The sequence below is a fragment of the Perca fluviatilis genome, chromosome 14, assembly GCF_010015445.1.
Source record: "Perca fluviatilis chromosome 14, GENO_Pfluv_1.0, whole genome shotgun sequence".
NCBI lineage: Eukaryota > Metazoa > Chordata > Actinopteri > Perciformes > Percidae > Perca > Perca fluviatilis.
The window spans coordinates 2,344,135-2,364,660 of record NC_053125.1 but is presented as its reverse complement, the minus strand read 5'-3'; the positions used below and the strand labels follow the sequence as shown (position 1 = coordinate 2,364,660).

Here is a 20,526-nt window from a genome sequence, read left to right as displayed (position 1 = left end):
TCATTGTTGTTCATTACGTGTCCATTAGCAAGCCTTTTCAGTGTTGACAGTTTTTAGAGTCTGCGTTTGGTGTGTCCTTTCCTTCCTCAGTCTGTCACTCAGTCACCCACAGCATCAGTTTCCATACTGAATGCAGCGATCAGCCCTCATGATGTATGAAATGAGCAGTGACACTGCAGCACTGATGTCTACAAATAGTCCTGCTCTGATGTTTGTGGCTGACCTGCAGTCTGCTGCTGTCTGGCTGCTGCAGAGAACTGCATTGCATCACTCACACTCAAAACTACTACAGCTTTCTGTAAACACCGTCACCATCACCTCGAAGGACAATGCTAATGTTTTTCCACGCATTAGTCCATAATGTACACGGAACAGTTTTCAAGTTTACAAAACAGTTTACATTACTGCGTACTGCGTATAATTCATGCAAATGCACTACAAAAGTCAACTTGCAGCCTGTTAGAGATACCTGGTGCAGTATACATATACATACACACATGCAGTGCAGACTCAGGCTGTCTTAGAGGCATAGGAAAAATATTAAAACGCACCGACAGTATGCGGCAGGGAAACTGCACCCAGAAAGTTTTCTTGCATACAGGGCATTAGTGGTCCCTGCATCACCTTTTCTCCACTGGACTCTTCAGGGCACTTTTTCATGTTTTATCTAACATAGGGGCAGAGGTGGGAAGTAACATTTATGCCATTACATGTACTAAGGTTACTTTTTTGAGGAAATTAGTCATAGTCATAGTAGTTTAAATGCCGCATAGTTTTTAGTCTAACTTGCATGCAGTAGATGTAGATTTGTAGAAAAAAATCATTACTTTCACTCTGTTACATTTTCATTGGGCTAATTTTATTTATTCATTATTTATGCATTCATGCACAATTGTAGTCAATATCGACTCATTTCATTTACGGGAATGTTCCATTGTCACCGGAGGTTCCGCAGGATTTACCTCTTTTTAGGCTGGATGTCCCACACCACAGGACTATGGTTATCTCTGCAGGGTAAATCCAGACAGCTAGCTAGACTATCCGTCCAATCTGAGTTTTTTGTTGCACAACTAAAATAACTTTTGAACGTTCACATTTTCCACCAAAACAAGTTCCTTCCCGAGGCTGTCCTCCGTCCTGTGCTTAGCACCACCCAAGACAATTGTGATTGGTTTAAAAAAAAATTAAAAATGAACCAGAGTACGTTTTTCTCCCATCCCGGAATGCTTTGTGGACTTGCCATAACCTCCTCCGCAGCGCTGTGGTCAGAGATAGGTCAGGCATTGCGTGACTATGCACATTTTGTTAAGGGGCAGGTGGTCAGCTGGTTCCAGATCTGCTGCCGCTCTGTTATGCTTAAGCTGCAACTTCTTGGTCGGAAAAGCCAATGCGGAAGTGCCTTTAAGCTGCATTCTATCTTATTTCAAGCAGGGGGCGACTCCACTGGCTCCAAAAAGAAGTCAGTTTCTATAGAAGTCTATTAGAAAATGTCCTTCCTTCTCACTTGATTTATTACCTCAGTAAACATTTTCATTGAGTTTATGGTCTCCATTGCTAATTCAAAGTCTTCTTCATTTTGTAAATTATGGTCCCATTTATTTTAAAATAGACCATAAAGCAGGGGAAGCTTTAGGATCTGTTAATCAGGACAGAGGCTTAGCAATGCTAACCATGGCACAGTGTACATTAAAATAGACCTGAACTTGTTTTTGGGTGTTGTCCAGGTATTCTTTAGACCCAGAAGCAAACACCGTTCGCTTGAATATTTACATTAGAACAGAAAGCAGGAGTAGTAGTTTTGAAACATGATATACCGTGTATATATTTTTAATTAGCACAGACACACTTACTGCTCTCTGTCAGCACGGTTCTCGGATGTACTGACAGCTACTGTATATGTAATGAATGATTTTAAGATGAGGATACAGGAAGCTGATGAGGAAGCTCCTAAATTTGAGAGTAAAGAAAAAAATGTTGCAATGTCATATTTGGTTTATATTTCTGCAAAGGACATAAGTACTTCATTTTCTCTGTACATATCTTGCACTTTCCTTAACCTTCCAGCCCATATCCAAAATCCTGATTCAATTTGGTTTAAAGTTGACATTACCCCAAATAGGACTGAAGTGTGACCAGGAAGAGTTAATATTCAAATGTTTACAATAAGTGTCAAACCAAACATTAATCATAATACAATATAGGGATATCTGTGTACTCAGGTATCTGCTGAATACAAATACAATAACAGAACAGATTCCAAATCCATCCCAGCTAGAGGGCTTTCAGACGAAAAATAAAACATGATGGCCCGTAGTTGAGCTGCCCAGTAATACCCATGTATGTTTGGGCTCAGTCATATATTAAATGCAATACGGATAGACATAAAGTCTGGGATGTTTATTTTACCAAATAAAGTTTGTCGAATTCACCTCAGGGACCATTTTTATACTGTAGACACTGTATACTATGTTTTATAATGTATAACGAAATGACCCATTGGGTGGAAAGTAGAAGCATACACACAGCTTATTTTCCTCTCTGATTGAATAAGGAACATTATAGATGATTTTGAATAATTACCTTTATATCCAGATATTTTGTTTCAATAAGACCTCAAAGTGCAGCAACAGAACCGATTTTTTAGTGCTACAGTATTTCATGTTCTGGAAGACCTTCTCAAATTCCATAAATGTCACTATGCCTCCTCAGCGCTATAGCAAATTGCTCTATTGCAAGAGGGTAACTTCTAGAGATGTTAAAAGGTTGAAAGACCACAAAAATGGTCAATATTTCTGCAGTGAGCCCAGTACAAAGCAATCTAACCCATTTGAAAAATGTATCTCCATAGCCAAAGTGGGTAAGCACTTCAACAGATATGGCCAATCGACACGCTCAAAGACCTTCAACGAATCAAGTAAGAGTAAAGCCGTGTCCTACGCCCCCCTCTCTGGCTCTGTCAAATCTTGAGCACTCGTCAGACATTTTGGTATTTTCCCACCACCCAAGAAAGCAGTGTATACACGGACTGTCCCAAAGCCTGGAAAGACTTGATCAAGCAGCCTCATGCATGTTCTCACAAGGTTAGCATTGTTTTCTAGCAGCACTGCACCAAGCAGCCATTACCACAGTCAAGCCTGTCTGATAACATCCTCCCATTCCCTCCAGAGCTGCCGAGTCACATTATGCAAGACCTTGCACTAATCATCATTCTGCAACTGGCGGGTTGCTATAGTGACACATGGACCAACAGGACTCTGAGACAAGTGGGCTTTTGAATGGAATACACTTAACATTGGAGAGAAAGGGAGAATTGTGGCAGCCAGCTTCCTACAGAAATGTTTCATAACTCCTGGTTAGAAGGAACTCCTGGTTAGAAGTTTGTCACTCTTGTTGATGGGGAAGTGTTTTAAAAGGCCTACAGTTCCATAAAGGTCATGTATGGGGTGAGTGTGCAATAAATTGGAACATACTGTACATAAAAAACAAAAGTCAATAAAGCAACTTTGGTCAGGCATGAAAGCAATTACTTTTCTTCTTCTTTCACCACAGTTAAACAGGTACACTTTAGATATATATCCCCAATATCACTGACTGCATCATATGTATCTTTTATATGTGTCCATTCTAAAACAATACATTGCTTCTTATGTTTCAACTCATGTCTAGACATTACTTCATGACTTAATCAAACCTGCCAAGCATGACAAAGCCCAGTCCTAAAGCTCCTCCTCCATCACATTACATCAAACATTCATTTACAAAGTCACTGTGCACGAGGAGCTTTATCAATAATGCAAACCAATCCCTCACACACATACTGTGAGAGACCAGTGCCCAGGCTGGGAGCATCCTAGCCCCTCCCAGTTACCATGGAGACAAGCACTGCCCTCTCTGGAGGTAACCATGACAACAGAGCTAGCAAAGTAAGCACATCAAGGGCATTGCTTCCTTTAGAACTGTCTACTAACACACACGCCACACGCCATGGCATCAGTGTGTCATACAGATGTGAGCCATACTGAGTGCAAAAAACACACATACTGTGCACACTACCCTGGTGTTAACACATACATTATCTTGAGTGATAATAGCTCATGTGATCATGCCTGGACACATTAACTGTCCAATCTGCATGCTCTGAGATTGAATGTTGCTAGTCATTGGGATCCAATCAGCCAAACCAAATGCCAAGTGGCCTGGCTTGCATCGAGATCACATCTCAGTGAGGTGTGGACAGCAAGTGGGCACAATCTGGAGAATTTATCCAACGTAGGTCTTACATCATCTCCCCGTTGTTCCTTCCAAAGGGAAGAGGAGGAAAACCTGGAGATCTGGAGCTAGTGTCTGTGGCTTGTAAAAAATGGGTCCAATATTTACTTTGGTGACTATGGAGTGAAAGAATCGGTCATAATCTGAGTTCATGTTCACTTCTTTCATTAGAATCAATACACTTAGGACATGCCGCTAGTCTCCTAAAGCGGCGTGGCCAAACCCATGGCCAAACCCATGGGACACAGACGCAGGAAGTTACTCTGAGTTGGGTCTCTGGTCAAACTCACTAGTTTGAGAATTCTGTACTGCACTAACTAATGAAGCTTAGCGTAACTTCAGCCAGAAGACTATCTTATGTTACTCACTCATTCTCACTCACCTCACTCTCCCTCTCCTCCTGCTTCCCCTCAACAGCTGATAGGGGCTTTTAAACCAACCACATTTAGCCACAATCTCCATCAGCCAATCACATTTTTGCAGTCAATATTTAAGTGTTCTCCTCTCCGTTGCTGTCAGCACTCATTTGAGCGTGAATTGTCGCGACCCTCCTCCAGTTCATCAGTGCCCAGGTCTGATCTCCCCAGAGCTCACTCCTCTTCTCATTCATCAAGATCTCAGCATCCTCTCATTCATCACCATCACCACCAGTGTCTAGACTCCATCAGGGGGGGTATCCTACATCACTCACGGCTTCACGGCCCCTTTTAAATGATGACGTCACAGTTAGAATTTGATTTTGAATGTTTTTTATTTTTATTTTTTGTGTGCACGTCAATACATTTTTGATTGAAATATATGTATATACTAGGGGCACGGATGTGACAAGTCAGGTAGCCAGGGTTTTTTACCTGCTACACAGACTCTGTCTTTGTAGTCTATATCGGCAACGTTTCATATATATTCTCGTATGTATTCAACGTATTTATTACTGTATGCACAACATTTATTGCTGCTGTATGAGACCACTGTTGTCCACGTAGAGAGGAGGACGAGGTGGATGGGTGAATAAGTGTTTATATTCAAATCAAGAGCTTTTTTCTACATTTAACTAGTCGTTTTGGTTCTTAAACGTAATGTTGTCGCTACATGATGCTTAGTTTTTGTCGGCTAAACTCAACTGCCATTTCCCCTGAAAGGACTGTCATCTCGCGGTGCCCTGTACCTCTACTCAACTAGCAACGGCCGCCGATACGACCGACAATTCACGCTGCTCTTTAACCGGCGTCAAATGACCAGCCGGCAGTTGCCTAATTTCATAGGATATCATACCAATTGGTGTGCATAAAATTTCATACGATATCATACGAACCCGTTCATGAGAACATGTTGAAACATGACATTGTATTTAATGCTGTGCCGTGACGGTTAAGTTTAGGCATCAAAACGACTTGCATAAGATTAGAAAAAAGTTTGTGGTTAGGGTTAAAATAACTTCCAGGACACAAACACCAGTCCCCTGGGTGACAAACTTGTGTTTTGGGACCCATCTACCACCCCGACCTACTACCTACGTGGATTTTGGTGCTGTCTTAGAGCCAACGACAATGTGGGCCTTATGGTAATAAATACATGGAATTTAACACACACATTTTTGACATTTGAATATTTACACGTCCAGCAGTTACAGAGCAACTATAACATTTATTTGGAATCATATCTGTGTCCACAGGATGAATATTAATCAATGATTTACTTTCCTTTTAGCTCTGGTTTGATGGCCACCAAGTCCCGTGAAAAATGTCTGCCTCTTTAGCTGCTAAATGCTCAAATAATTTGCTGTAGTTGTTAGTCAAACTGCTCCAAAGAACTTTTGTACAACAAGTATTAAATCTTACGAAAAGTTTAATTGGCTTTCCAAAGGTGCAGCTGGATTCACACCGAACATTAAGTGTGTTGTTTGATATCCTGTTGGTATAAAATGGCAGAGTAGGTTGATAAAAAAACTGTATTCTATAATCTTTATTATTAGTATACAGTACATACTGTATGAAATTAGCATGTAGTATAGGGGCTTGGGACACTCAAATCTTTTGGTGGACCATTCGTACATATCGCTACGAAAAGTAATGTACTGTAATTTCACGTATTTATTTTGTAATTTCTATATACTGTATATACGTATTTATTACTGTCAGACCCACGTTGACTGCCGCTGTATAAGACCGCGGAAATCTGTATATGGAGGAGGTCAGGGTGAATGTGTGGGTCCCAAAACATGGGACTTTTATGCAGGGGAGCGGAGTTCGTGTCCTGGAAGAAGATAAGGGGAAAACACAAGACTTTCATCCAGGAAATGGGTGTTCATGGGTTTAATCATTAAAAGGATCGGTGTTCCACCAAGGCATGCCCTATCTAACCATTACTGTAAGAGTGCAAATTTTCCCAATAAAAACTACTTTTTCCAATTGTCCCAACACCACGTGATTGCAGCAAATGCTCTATCTCACAAAGTTAACAAAAGTGAAAAATAATTAGTGTATCCGCCCCGTGAAACAAACAAACTAACAAAAAGACAAACCAAGCTGAAAACCAAGGTAATAAAGCGCCATAGGAGCCATCAAAAGGATCATGAGAATTAGTTTTAAAAGACTACTGTTCACTAGGTGAGTTTTGGGCACCAGCGTTTTCCCCCAGCACTTGAATGCAACAGCAATGGCAACTTGCAAATTAGTCTCTACTCATAACTGAATTACTATGTTATGTTTGAGTCACTGCAAGTTGTATCAAACCAATATAATAAGCTTTTATTTGCTTTAGACAAAAATGGTGGGCATTTAAGAAAGCGTTAAATGACTTAAAACAGCACCAGTTTGACCACCTGTCAGACATTTGATTACTTATGAAACCAGGTAAACAATTTGAGATGACCCTGTGTGCATGTATTTGTGTATGATGTGCCATGGTCAGAGGTGGGTAGTAACGAGTTACATTTACTCCGTTACATTTACTCCGTTACATTTACTTGAGTAAGTTTTGGAAAAAATTATACTTCTAGGAGTAGTTTTAAATCACTATACTTTTTACTTTTACTTGAGTAGATTTGTGAAGAAGAAACTGTACTCTTACTCCGCTACATTAGGCTACAACGAGCTCGTTACTTTTCTTTTTACCTCTTTGGTATTCTACGCGTCATTGTATTATCCCCCCGCGTACGCCTCATTTTAATGTTTTATTTTGACAGAGAGAGAGAGACTTCCGCTAAAGGCTCTACCACGTGGCTGTGTTTCACCAATCAAACGTTGTTGTGCAGTCTCGTCACGTGACCATACTCAATCTCAGCGGCGAGACAGGTTAGCTTTACAGCCGCAGCAAAACAAAAATGACAATGTCAGAATCAACCGTCGGCAGAGGCCAGATCAACATGTCCTGGATTTATTATTTATTACCCGGCTTCACCTAACCTAACAACCGCGGTCCCGCAAGCTGTGTCACGACGTTCTCTCTCTCTCTCTCTCTCTCTCTCTCTCTCTCTCTGCGCACCGAGCTCCGCCTGATCTTCTAAGAACGGTGATCGCCGTTATCAATTGAGTATTGATTGGTCAGTAGGCGGAGCTTTTACACCGGTTGATCTCTGATCTCCAACTTAACCTGCTCCCGACCAGGTTAGGCGTCCAGCATAAGTTACCACGGCGATTGAACCCGGTAACGAGTGATCCACCTTCCTGATAAAGAAAACCCTGGTGAACCTGAAGTTACTTCGTTAACGCCAAATCTTGCTTCGTAGTCCAGGCCTCTGGCCTCATAATGAAAGCATGGTTACCTTAGTAAAAGTGCCAAACAGCAGCTACATTACCTTGTTCTAGTTCTGCCTGCAGAGCCTGGTAAAAAAAGTATAAAGGTTTGGAAATGTGTGTTACTTGTGCTTATTTATTTTTTTATGTATTATTATTATTATTATTTTATTGATTTTATTTTTTAAGTACTTGAATTTACCTGGATTATTTTAATTTAAGCTATTTTGTAATTAATTAATTAATTTTAATTTATTTAATTGATTAGATGAACTATAATTTGACTAAAGATGATTATTTTGTATTTTTGTCTGTCTGATTGAATGCTTGTGTTAAAAAATAAATTAGAAGTTACTCAACAGTTACTCAGTACTTGAGTAGTTTTTAGTACTTTTTTACTCTTACTCAAGTAATTATTTGGATGACTACTTTTTACTTTTACTTGAGTCATATTATTCTGAAGTAACAGTACTTTTACTTGAGTAAAGTTTTTGGCTACTCTACCCACCTCTGGCCATGGTCATCTTGGCGCTATTTGAAAATACAATAAATCCAAACTGTTGATCAAAACCTACATTAGCAGCAAAAACTGTCCCTCTTTACGTGAATATTTGAAACACTTTTTTTTTTTATTCGACTACTGTCAAATAGTTTGAGATACTTCTCTTACAGATACAGCATTGCATTTTGCATTTTCTTTCTTTGAAAAAACATTCCAGTATCTTAAAACAAGGCATTAAGCCAGGTCAAAAACTGTCACAAACATGTCACCTAATTCAGGAAACACTGTTTAGAAACAAACAACATACTGTCGCCCCACTGACACATTTTTGTAACTCTGGAAAAAGCCAGAGCCAAACTAAATGAGTCTTGTATTGCCCGCAGTGGCATGCCGCTAAAGTCATTACATTGCTTTTCAAATTAGCCACAAGAGTCCACATGCTGCTGTGCAGGGATACTTTAGGAGCAAAAATGTCACACTGGCCTTTAAAGGGTGAGGAGAGGTGACTACACCCCACCCCACCCCACACACACTTACACACACACACAAGCTCCTCAAATCAACACCTGAATCGTGTATCTACAGTATACCTGGTAATGCCTATTGCAAGATACCAATCAGTATTGATTCTGAAGTCAGAATAATAAGTCCAGAAGCAGTTTACCCATGCTTTCAGTGAAAACAGAAAGATGTATCAGCTACATGCAAGCTGAGCACCTTGTCCGTGACGGACACAGAGAACAGTCCCGTCATCAAGATTGTGACTGAAATGAAAATAACTGAGGATTAAAAAGAGAGAGCTGACACTGCCTTAAAGTTTCTGCTTTAAAAAAAGTTAGTCGCAACCTTTTTTATCTGTACAAAACTAAACTAAACGAAAAAGAACACTTTATGGGGTGTACTAGTTATGTACTGCCCTGCCAGTATGGGCTCTTACCAGCATCATTGGAGGCTGCACAGGAAAATGCTCCACACAGTAGAAGTCTGGCAAAGCATTCTGGTCCAGGTTAGACAGGCTCCCGGCAGTCCTCAGGCCCTTGTCCGAGCCACACACCTTACACATGGCCGCATTGCCCATGCTGCAAGGTTTACAAGTCTATCCCATCAGAACGTAAAGGAATCTAAGTGAGTGCATTTAATCACTCTGATAATCTACTCCCGCTCCCCTCCCCCTAAAAATCTTTACCATCCATGGGGGGCGACCCCCTCACTTCCCTTTGGCCTCAGCAGCGCTCCTGTCCCTGTTGCACCACTACTGCCAGCACAGTGCGCAATGTTAATTCCAACTCTCTGACCATTGACCAACACCCCCCTAACCCAGCTATTTTTACACCCACCAGCCAAGCTATGCATGTGGAGGGAAAGCAGAGAGAGGGTGGTCGGCATAGGGCGGCATGCCAAAACAGGAGGGGATGGGAGGGGGCATCACAGACACTAAGCAAGGACTAATATGTCAAATCAAGCACTTTAAACTTAAACATTACATTGGTCTGGCAAACAGGGGCACATTTATTCTATTGAGTGTTAACGAAGGTATATTAAATCACATCTGGATAGATCTGGACAGATACTACTGATTTAAAGGGGCTGTATTAAAAATACTAAAAACAGCGGTCAGTGTAACCTGCCTCCATGCGACCTTTTCCTAAATGCCTTTACACAGACTGTAAACTAAGCCATCCTTTTAACTGCATGTTTGCTGAACACCTGCTCTATCTCCAAAAGTGTACTGTTTGGAACAATAAGAGTGGCTTTGGCCTTTACCAAAAACATTACAGAAGGAAACACTGGATATTTGTCAATCTGGCATAAGTCTTGGATTGTTATGGCAAGTCCGATGGGCTATATACTGATTAAATCTACAAATATAAATATGAGTACTGGTGGTCATCGTAAGAGTTGACCCCTACCGGCTTTTTGCACTTTTCACCGTTATGATCAATATGCCCCATGTCATGGACTGTGTAATGGAAGCAGGCATGGTGATTAGCTAATGCAGATCTGTGTCAGAATGTAGCTCAGAGCAGACCTGTATTGATTCAGTTGGACTGAATAAAAATTACAGTCACACAGACCTTTTCATGGCAATTGATTTGTTCCCAGAATTCATGTTATGCTGTGTAATAGAAGCTTCAGACATCCCTACATGTCAGTGTACATCTTATCCACATTCAGAAGCATGTTTGTATTCACTCTGTGCATGTGTCTGTCTGATAACATCAGGGAGGTAAATGTCCCCATTCTCTTTGCACTCTTCTAGGTCATGACACAATACTCTCACTGTTTAAAATATCGTCGCAACAATTCTCATTCACTGAATATGTTAGCCTCGGTAGAAAGACATCTCATTGTTGAGTCACAGAAACCACACAAGAAAGCAGCTTTGGAGTTTTCTATGAATGAATAAATATAAACTGCTCACAACAAGCACATGATCATCACATTTACCATATCTGACAAAATCAGAAGCTTTTTAGGTGAGGATACTGTAAATTTTTTTACAAGAACTGAAAACCATCTAAACATATCCAATTTAAAAAAAACTCAAATCATATGTACATCATAAACTTTATCAATTCTTGGGCAGCACAGTTAAAAGAGCATTGCAATAGTCAAGAACCATCAATTTCTTTGCATCATAAAGAGAAAGATATGTCCTGGCAATTGGTATAATGGCACAGAAACCTTTTCTCTCAGACTGGGCCTATTTTCCAGAATGTTATGTCACTTTAAAATGTTGTCTTAGACACAATTAGCAGTTGTATGTAATTTGCATGGCTATCACATATTACACGGTGTTGTTGTACCATTTGACTATGAGTGGAAGTATGAGTCTGGTTGGGTTATGACAGCTGGTGCCATTTTGGATCCAGTTCCACAGTGGTAAAATACCTTATTTAGCTTAGAGTCTAATAAATATCCAATCAAATCTTTTATCTCCTCCCTTTTATAAGCAAAACATTCAGAAATCTATTGAGCTAATTAGCAAATATGTTAAATATCATGAAGACGTATTAGAATATATATTTGAGTTTTAGCTGTGGAATATTAAGTAATTTATGATGTTGTTGAAAGTGAAACTTCAAATGATGTGATAAGGGGTTCAAAAGGATTTATATGATATGGACATTCTCTGGATTCAGGAAAAAAATGCTACTAAACCCCAACCCTAAACGGAAGTATATCTAATGAAAAAGGGTGTGAGCTAAGTATAGAACTCTGTGGAACACCAAATGGAAAGTTAAGGGCATTTAAAACATGCTCACAAATACTTAAAAAAACATCTCACTGTTGTATGATGGCTTAGCTTTTGGATTTAACACTAGAACCGCCATAGTCCGTGGCATTTACTGATTCTTAACATTTAAATTGATCCATCATGCTATGTTTTCCTCCTGCCCTGAGTTTTCCTAAATACCTATGACCTATATCGTCATGATGACAGAAAAATGTTTAGAAAATAAATCAAATCAGATGGGTTTTTGGTGTACACAATCATCAATTAACATTGGTACTTTCCTACACCTCTCCTCCGCAGCCAAACTGACGCATTTGAATAATAGCCATACAGCGCAGTGAGACAATGAATGGGACATAGAAACTCATTTGCAAACCAATATTCCCTTATACGCACTTGTGATGACTTATAATCACACTAAGGAATGTAGGCCCACGATATTCATTCTTTCATATATATCAGAAATGAAAGCGAAACTAATCACTTTCTGTCTGACCATAAAAGTTGTGTCCCGACACAGGAGTCCAATGTGTGCCCTAAACGCTAAAATAATATCAGGAATGTTTATGACTCAATGGAACAAAACACACATTTCTTTGCATTAGTTGTTTACAATAACCTCAGAGACAGCACAAATGACCGGACACTGCATCTAGTGGCAGCATGAAAAAGTTCTTCCCAAAAAGTAGATAGCAAAATAGCACATTATAAGAGTTCACCAGCTTTGTGTTGGTTCAGATAAGCTACTTGGCTTTGTATGGCGTGAGGGTGCTGTGTTTGTGTGTCCTTGCTGCTTTACAGGTGTGGAGTGATAATGCAATATTATTTTTTTTCAAAACTAAACGGAGGTGAAAGAATAAAAACTAAATTAAAAAGTAGAGGACTCTTAAGTAAGCAAAACTGACCCAGTAGTATGTAAATTTGCTAGCATTTGCTAACATTAGCCATCATAAACTACTGGTCTTATCAGACCAAGGAAGATTCTAGCAGCAAACAAAAGGTGTGTTTTATATCTTATGAATTTAACTTTTCATTTGTAATAAGAAATAATGTGTTAGTTCCAGGGCTTGACATTAGCACCCACCAACCCGCTGAATGCGGGTAGATTTCGGCAGTGGCATGTAACACAGTCACTCTCACTAGACACTTTGGCGGGTGGCATGTCTTTATATTGTAACACTGGTGGTAGGAGTACTGTGCCACTGTGCCACCACCCAACACTGGAACACAGCTTTGATCCATTATGCAGCCCACAGTCGGAGTAGGGCGGCCGATGGCACACCAGACCAGCAAACCGCGGCGATCCCGTAAAATATCCCCCAGAGCTCTGTTCAGTACGCACTCTGTATAGGTTTGTAGAAGAAGTACAGAGAAAGTGTACAGCAGGACAATTTAGGCTACTTGTTAAAAATATTCGGTCTGTGCGTTCCCTTTCACCGAGGACGCGTCCCAGCTACTTAAAGGGGTGATAGAATGATTATATAGGGTATTTCACACTGTTCCTTATGGTCTCGTAATGGGGTATGTAACATTGGTTGGGCTGAAAATGGCCTGGTTAATATTTTATTGGCCCTTATGCATCCCTGTGTTTTGGCCCTATTTGTAACAAGAGCTTTTCTTCCAAATATGGTATGCTCATGAATATTTAGATGAGCTGCGCGCTGATTGGTTGAGCGAATCCCCATAAACACACATTAGAGACGCGTGCTGATTGGTTGAGCGAATCCCCATACACACACATTAGAGACGCGACAGAATATCATATTCCAGACACTGCAATGTTTCCTTACAAAATTCACTTCTGAGACTTTTTTATGCGAGAAATCAACTATATAAAGCTCAAATATGGGCCTTTTTACGAAAATTGATGGCTAATTGCAAATTTGGTAAGACGTGTCTGACTTTAGGAGCTCCACACAGTCTGACGAGAAAGCGGCAGCCTGCTGGGCTCCATACCCAGGGCAAAGTCACCCTTTGTGGATTACTGCACTACGGGGCTCCGCGGCCGGCTGTCGGCATAACTATAATATATTTACAGTTTGAATTTCATCACGACACTTATATCACAGCTACCCCAAGGTCTTACAAAGCTAACAGTCCGATTTGAATTTAAGGCATTTTAATGAACGTGAGGGGTCTTGTTAGGAGGAGCAGCTAGCTAGCTATGTGTCCCATTCAATACAATGGGAAAATATCGCGGCTAGCTAGCTACACTTTCGGCATAACTATAGTATATTTACAGTTTGAATTTCATCACGCCACTTATATAACATCTACCCCAAGGTCTTATAAAGCTAACAATGGTGTCAGATTTCAATTTTATAAATTTTTGTGAATTTCAGAGGAATTCTAAGAGGAGGCTAGCTAGCTCTCATTGATAGAGCTCCATCCAGCCGAAGGCTCTATCAATGAGACTCACGGACAAGAGGTGTTTATTTCACCGATCGTTTGTTTAAATAACTCAACACATTATAATTACACACATTATAAGATTAACTGGAACCTGTGGTAAGAGATTGCTGGTGTAACAAGCTCGCTGACCACGCTCTCACTCACACACACCGGCCATTTAGCAGGAAGAGGGGAGCTGCAGGCCCTGGAGCTCTGTCCAGGCAGCGGCGTTTGGTAGTCCATTTACCCAAAAAATGGTGCCAGCCGTGACGGAGCTCAATCTACCTCACAGCATGCCGGGGTCTGTGAAGGAAGGCAGGCCAGGCGGCGAGGCAGCAACACAGGCAGCACCGGCCGCTGAACTCCGACACACAGTTGGACAAAATTTGCAATTAGACATACATTTTCATAAAACGGCCCATATTTGACCTCTACATAGTTGATTTCTCGCATAAAAAAGTCTCAGAAGTGAATTTAATGGTAAAATAGCAGATGAACAACGTATACAATTTCTGAGATCTGCCCGACCTAGATTCAGAAGACTCAGGTCAGTTGTGTAGCCTATGTAAATGTTAGGACATGACAAAGAGAGAGACTAAAGCCAAATGAGGAGGAGCCGCCGAGTTGACGTCAACTCAGTGGCTCGTTGAGATTTGCCCGTTTTCAGAGGCAGTTTCAAATTGTGAGATTTGCAAAGGAAAGAGCTGGGATTTAGAGGTTCTATGTATGTCCTAGTTGCCCACTAAACTGTCATTATTCAACTATGACAAGGTAAAATCGGTTTTGCATTCTATCACCCCTTTAAAGGGTAACTACAGTATGTTTTTGTGTCTAAGTGACTGATGGGAACAACAGTCTTTGACAGTGGTCCAGTATTAAGTGAGATCGCTGCAGGTGCGGGGGGTATCCAGCAGGTCCTTGTCAGAGGACTGCAGGGAAAGTGAATGAGTGTAGGGGTGGAGGAGATCTGTGAGGTATTGTGGTGAGAGTCCATGGAGAGATTTGTAGGTGAGCAGGAGGATCTTGTAGATGATGCGTGACTTGACTGGCAACCAGTGGAGCTTTAAGAAAACTTAACACTTCCTAACTAAAAAAATTGTTAAATTTGCAGTGAGCGCGCACACATTCATACTAAATGCTAGCAGTCACAATTTAGAAATACTTTGGTACACACACATACTGCACGTCAGTTTAGCTCCATACTGTATATTGCACAGGCTAGGCTTGGCATTCCACTGCTCTGTCACTGAACGGTTTTAGTTTCATTAACCTTTTCCTGGATGTAATTTACTTAACGTCTCCTTCCATCTCCTCTCTAAACAGCCATCATCTGCCAAAACACTCATTCAATTAGTGTACTGAAATAATGAGGCCATGGATGTGTTTGTGTGGTTTAAAGAGACAAAGGTCAAACCTGGCTTTGTACTAGTTGGCCATATAATTTCTTCAACGCATCACCAGTTTAAACAATGTCTCCACAATGCCCACAGAAATCCCCCTCTCCTCTCCCCTCCCATCCCACCCGCTGCCCCGGCCCTCTGTGGGTCGGTAATCCACTGGGCGGGGCAGGCGTAGACAACAAACCCTTTTAATCTGTGATCCACCATATGGCTCACTGGCTGTGGGAGAGGGGGGGGGGCGTTGGGTAAAACCCCTTGTGTTCCCGCTGTGGTGGAAAATGGGATGATGTGTGTGTGTGTGTGTGTGTGTGTTTGTGTGTGTGTACAGTAATTGTATGAAAGGGTTTAATGGCAGGGGAAAGGGAGGAGAGATGCTTTAGTTCAGGGTTGGGGGAGCAGCTAAATGCAAACAAAGAGTGTAACACATCCTGTTTGGATTTATCTCTAGACACCTTTATTTTCAAAGTTCCATAGTGTGAATGCACTAGAGTTAAACTAGACATAATGCTAACATGAAATTAACAGCTAAAGCTAACACTAGTTTAAAGCTGAACTAGTGCACAAATCAGATGTAGGGGACAAAACGGAAGTGCAGCCGTTGTACAGTATGAGAGACTTGTAATGCAGCAGGGGGTGCAGCAGTTATCCAGGCAAACACAAATCTGGGATTTATTATTTAAAACATGTATCAAGCACATTACTGCCACATGTAGATATATGTATTAATCAGTATTAAACACATAAGTACACTCAGCAGGGTCAATCCATAAGGAACAGGCTACAGTATAGCATGCTATGCTATGAATAAAAAGACGGATTTATAGAAGTTTGAGGCCAAGTTGCTATGGAAACACAGATTTGGAAAAGGTTCATGCATGGGTTATGCTTTTGCTACAAAACCTGCAGAAAATGGCTTCTTCTGTGTCAAACCCTATTGAGACTGAGATGTGTGACTGTCATAAACCGGAGAGTGACAGAAGAGTGACATACTTGGATAGTGTGTATTTTTTAACACACACACAGAGAAAATGAAGTGAAAGAGTGTGTTTAATCGTGAATAGGAACGAGTGTAAACCATTTTGTGAATCTGTGTGCACAAGAGCTTTAATACGTGTGTGTGTGTGTGTGTGTGTGCGTGCGTGGGGGTAGGGTCAGGTGTGGTGCATCATGGGGGTGCGTTAGGTGCGATTTTTGTTTTTTTTGGAGTTCTAGAACTGCAACACACAGTTCTAGAACACAGAGTAAAAGCGGACATGCCATATGTCAGGCAATTATACTGGAAATGTACTTCCGTTGATTCAGACAACAGGAGTGGATGAAAACACGCATTCTTGACTTTTTGCAGATTTTCTTATGTTGTTGTTTCCCGTAGTGAAGCTATTTTGAAAACGGCAATGCACAGAGAGCGAAAGTTAAGGCATAAAGCCTGACAACACACGCTGGATGTCAGGCTTTATCTTGGAAATGTACTTCCATTAATCCAGACTATCTACTTGTCAACAAACATAGGTCAAGGGTCTTGAAAGAGTGCTAGAACGTGCTGCTGTACATGTGACAGACTGAGGCTGGAGAAGGCATCCATTGGCTACTTTTTGGTAGCCTCAGCTGACACTGACCCACACTAACCCTACACACACTGTGCATACAGGTACACATCCTGTACATTTGTTAGCATAGATTAGCATGGTGACCCAGTGAATGAGATCGTTCACCCTCCACTTGACCCAGGTTCAAGCCCCAGGTCTGCTGAAGAGACTGTTAAGTTGAGTCTGGCCTCTGACATCCAAGCAGAGCTAAGACTACTAATGCCTTTTACTACCATTTCCGTATACTTCATAATGGTATACGGTCACAACTGTACATGTTTTCTCTGCCTTAGTATGTTCTGATAACACTGCCCTTTTTTTGTTTGTAACCTTTTTTTTTGTATCGTACTGTTATTTTTCCCAGTATCTCCAAGTATGATTTTATCATATCTTATCATAAAAACAGTGGCACAAAAATACCTATTGTTATCCAGAGACACCAAGAACACCAGAAAGCAGGAATGAATTGGATCCCTAGGGTTAAGGTTAGGGTTTCTTATATTTCAAATCTAATCTCAAATATCTCTAAACACAAAAAAATCATATATATATATATCACATAGAAAAAAAACATTTTAGAAACTGCTAAAAGTGATTAAATGATAAGTCATTTATGCTTTTTTTGTGATAGCTGACAGGAGAGAGAAATTAGGGGAGAAGGAAGGAAATGGAGAATGACATGCAACAAAAGTCAGCAATTCTATCTATATTGAGTTTATGATATTACATTTAATTCACAATCATCTACAAAATATCAATAACAAAAACTGGGCATACATTCAGACAAACCACCATATTTACAACTCATTGGGCCCTATCTTGCACCCAATGCAGAGCAGCGCAAAGCCCGACGCAAGTGTCTTTGCTAGTTTAAGACCAACCCAGTTATCAGTTTCCCGTCCACGCCCACGTTGTTTAAATAACAAATGCACCTGCACCCATCTGTGGCCCATGGGCGTGCTGGTCTTACAGGGAGGTGTGTTCAGGTGCATTCTGGGCGTGCTGGTCTTACAGGGAGGTGTGTTCAGGTGCATTCTGGGCATTCTGGTCTTACAGGGAGGTGTGTTCAGGTGCATTCTGGGCATGCTGGTCTTACAGGGAGATGTGTTCAGGTGCATTCTGGGCATGCTGGTCTTACAGGGAGGTGTGTTCAGGTGAATTCTGGGAGTATTGCTATCTTGAGGCAGCAGGAAGTGATCGCGCCATTGACCAGCTACAACCTGGTCTAAAGTCAATAACGCAGTTATTTTAACAGCAAATTAGTAAAATGCTCCTAGGCTCGTGTACAGCGTGCACACGCTATGCTTGTTACACACACAGGGTCACACAGCAGCACACAAACAGAAGATTAAAAATAAAAACATTATGGTGTAAATCCGCAATCATAATAGCAATGCACCCTTTTTTTTCGCTGTTAAACTAGCAAAAGTGGATTCGTACACACCCTAGACGCACCTGCGCCAGGCTCCTCACGCCGTGCACTTAGATCGTTAAAATAGGGCCCTTTGACTTAAATTTCACACTCACCTCAAGGGGCAATCTACCCCTTTTATATGAGTTTGAAAGAAAATTATCAAGCTGGGTAAATCTAGGTCAGGTAGCAATAAAATACTTTCACGTTGCATTGTGGGAAGTGTGGAGCTTACTAGTGCCTTAAAGTCCGTATATCTCGGCCCCTGCTGCTTCCATTCTTTATTTAATCTAATGAACTTTATGTTAGTGCAGTTCTACGTAAATTGCTGTTGCTTTAAGTGCACCTTTCTGACAAAAACAAAAAATGTCATGGGGAAAATGCTTCTAATTGTAGTAAGAAAATGACAACAAAGAAATTGTATTATTTGAAAGAAGTTCATTTGATGCAAACCAAGTGTTGATTAAGTTGTCTTTTTGAAATTGCCCAAGTGTATTGTTACTAAATGTCTGCAGTCATTTCCATCTGTCTTTAGGAGACTCTCTGATACCCTGAAGGACAAACTGAGTAATCAGAAAAAACACACACAAACACACACACACACATACACACACACACACACACACACACACACACACACACACACACACACACACACACACACACACACACACACACACACACACACACACACACACACACCTGCAATGTTGGTGCCTGGTCTGTATCCAACGGGGCAAACTAATCTCAATGAGCCTCTACCAGCTCTGTTTAATTGAATTGGTGTGACTATAACATTTTTAACAAGGCTTGCAACCTTAGCATAGCATCTCACACACACACAGACAAGAAACTGTTGTGTAAAGGGACGATAAACCTGCCTAAAATAGCAGACCAAACACCCACAGAGCTGAAAGAGGGATGAGAAGAAGAACGACTCCACTTGGAAAAGGAAAGACAGAAGACAGAAAGAGAGAGGGGAGCCGAAAATAGCATGAGGCGTATGCAGAAGGAGGAATAGGGAATGTGAAAACTAAAACACACACACATACAGTGTCCAGGTAGTAACACTTCTATCACACGTCCTGGCACCACTGACTGGAGTTCAGACGCTGTGCTTGACAGTGAATCCAAATTATCGCCTCTCACTCTACCGCTCTGTTGACTCTACTTCCTTTTCTTCACTTAACTGCCTCGCTCCATATTACTGTACAATCTGCTTTACTGAGATCAGGGTCCACCCTGTGGCCTTTATGTAGGCTACAATGCCATAACTCTTCTGAGACTCCATAATTAATTAATTAATTAAAACCCAACAAAAGGTGACTGTCATGCGGTGACAACAGTTAGGTTTAGGCACCAAAACAACTAGTTACGATTAGAAAACAGAGTTTGGTTGCAGCGATCCCCTTAAGTGGTACTCCTGGCACACAAACATCCGTTGCCTGGGTCAAAGTCTTGTGCTTTTCCCTTAACTTCTTCTGGATCTCCGCTCGCCCGCTCGACAGCGCTGTATTTTATGACCCACCCATCCACCCCGACCTCCTGGCTATACGGATCTTCTCAATCTTATACAGCAGCAGTCAATATGGTGCATTCAGTAATAAATATGTGGAATAAATACAAATTACAGTGCTTTCATAGCTACAGTATATGTAGGCCTACGAATGGTTCATGAGAACAGCCTGGGCAGAGCTATCTATGGCACTGTGCTGTAGCTAAAGATGGTGTTGATGCCAAATCTGTGTCCTTGGGTAACTTGAAAGGCACTTATAAATAAAATGTATTATTATTATTATTATTATTATTATTATTATTATTATTAATAATAAATCTCAAAGGCCAAATTCCCCAAAAACGAGTTGTTCATTAAGACCTAAAGTAGCTAAATCTTGACTTCTGCGAAAAGAAGTTGAGGCAGATAGATCTCAGGCTAAGCTCCTTTGGGTGATCTTTCCCCTTGCATAACTAAGCCACACCATCATCTGCTATACT

At 41.0% G+C, this 20,526-nt stretch overlaps 1 protein-coding gene across 16 annotated transcripts in view; it reads right to left on the bottom strand.

Moving 5' to 3' along the window:
- The window catches only part of ank2b (ankyrin 2b, neuronal), a 171,309-nt gene that overhangs the window by 85,582 nt on the left and 65,201 nt on the right, over window positions 1-20,526 (bottom strand). For 7 of the 16 annotated variants that reach the window (XM_039821754.1, XM_039821744.1, XM_039821748.1 and 4 more), the window contains exon 1: window positions 9,443-9,598. The exons of 3 other annotated variants lie outside the window; for them this stretch is intronic. In XM_039821754.1, the coding sequence (XP_039677688.1) occupies window positions 9,443-9,583 (141 nt within the window). In that variant the 5' untranslated portion in view covers window positions 9,584-9,598. Of the gene's footprint in view, window positions 1-9,442; window positions 9,637-20,526 lie in introns of those variants that run through there. 6 more of the 16 variants (XM_039821746.1, XM_039821739.1, XM_039821741.1 and 3 more) reach the window with 4 other exon arrangements.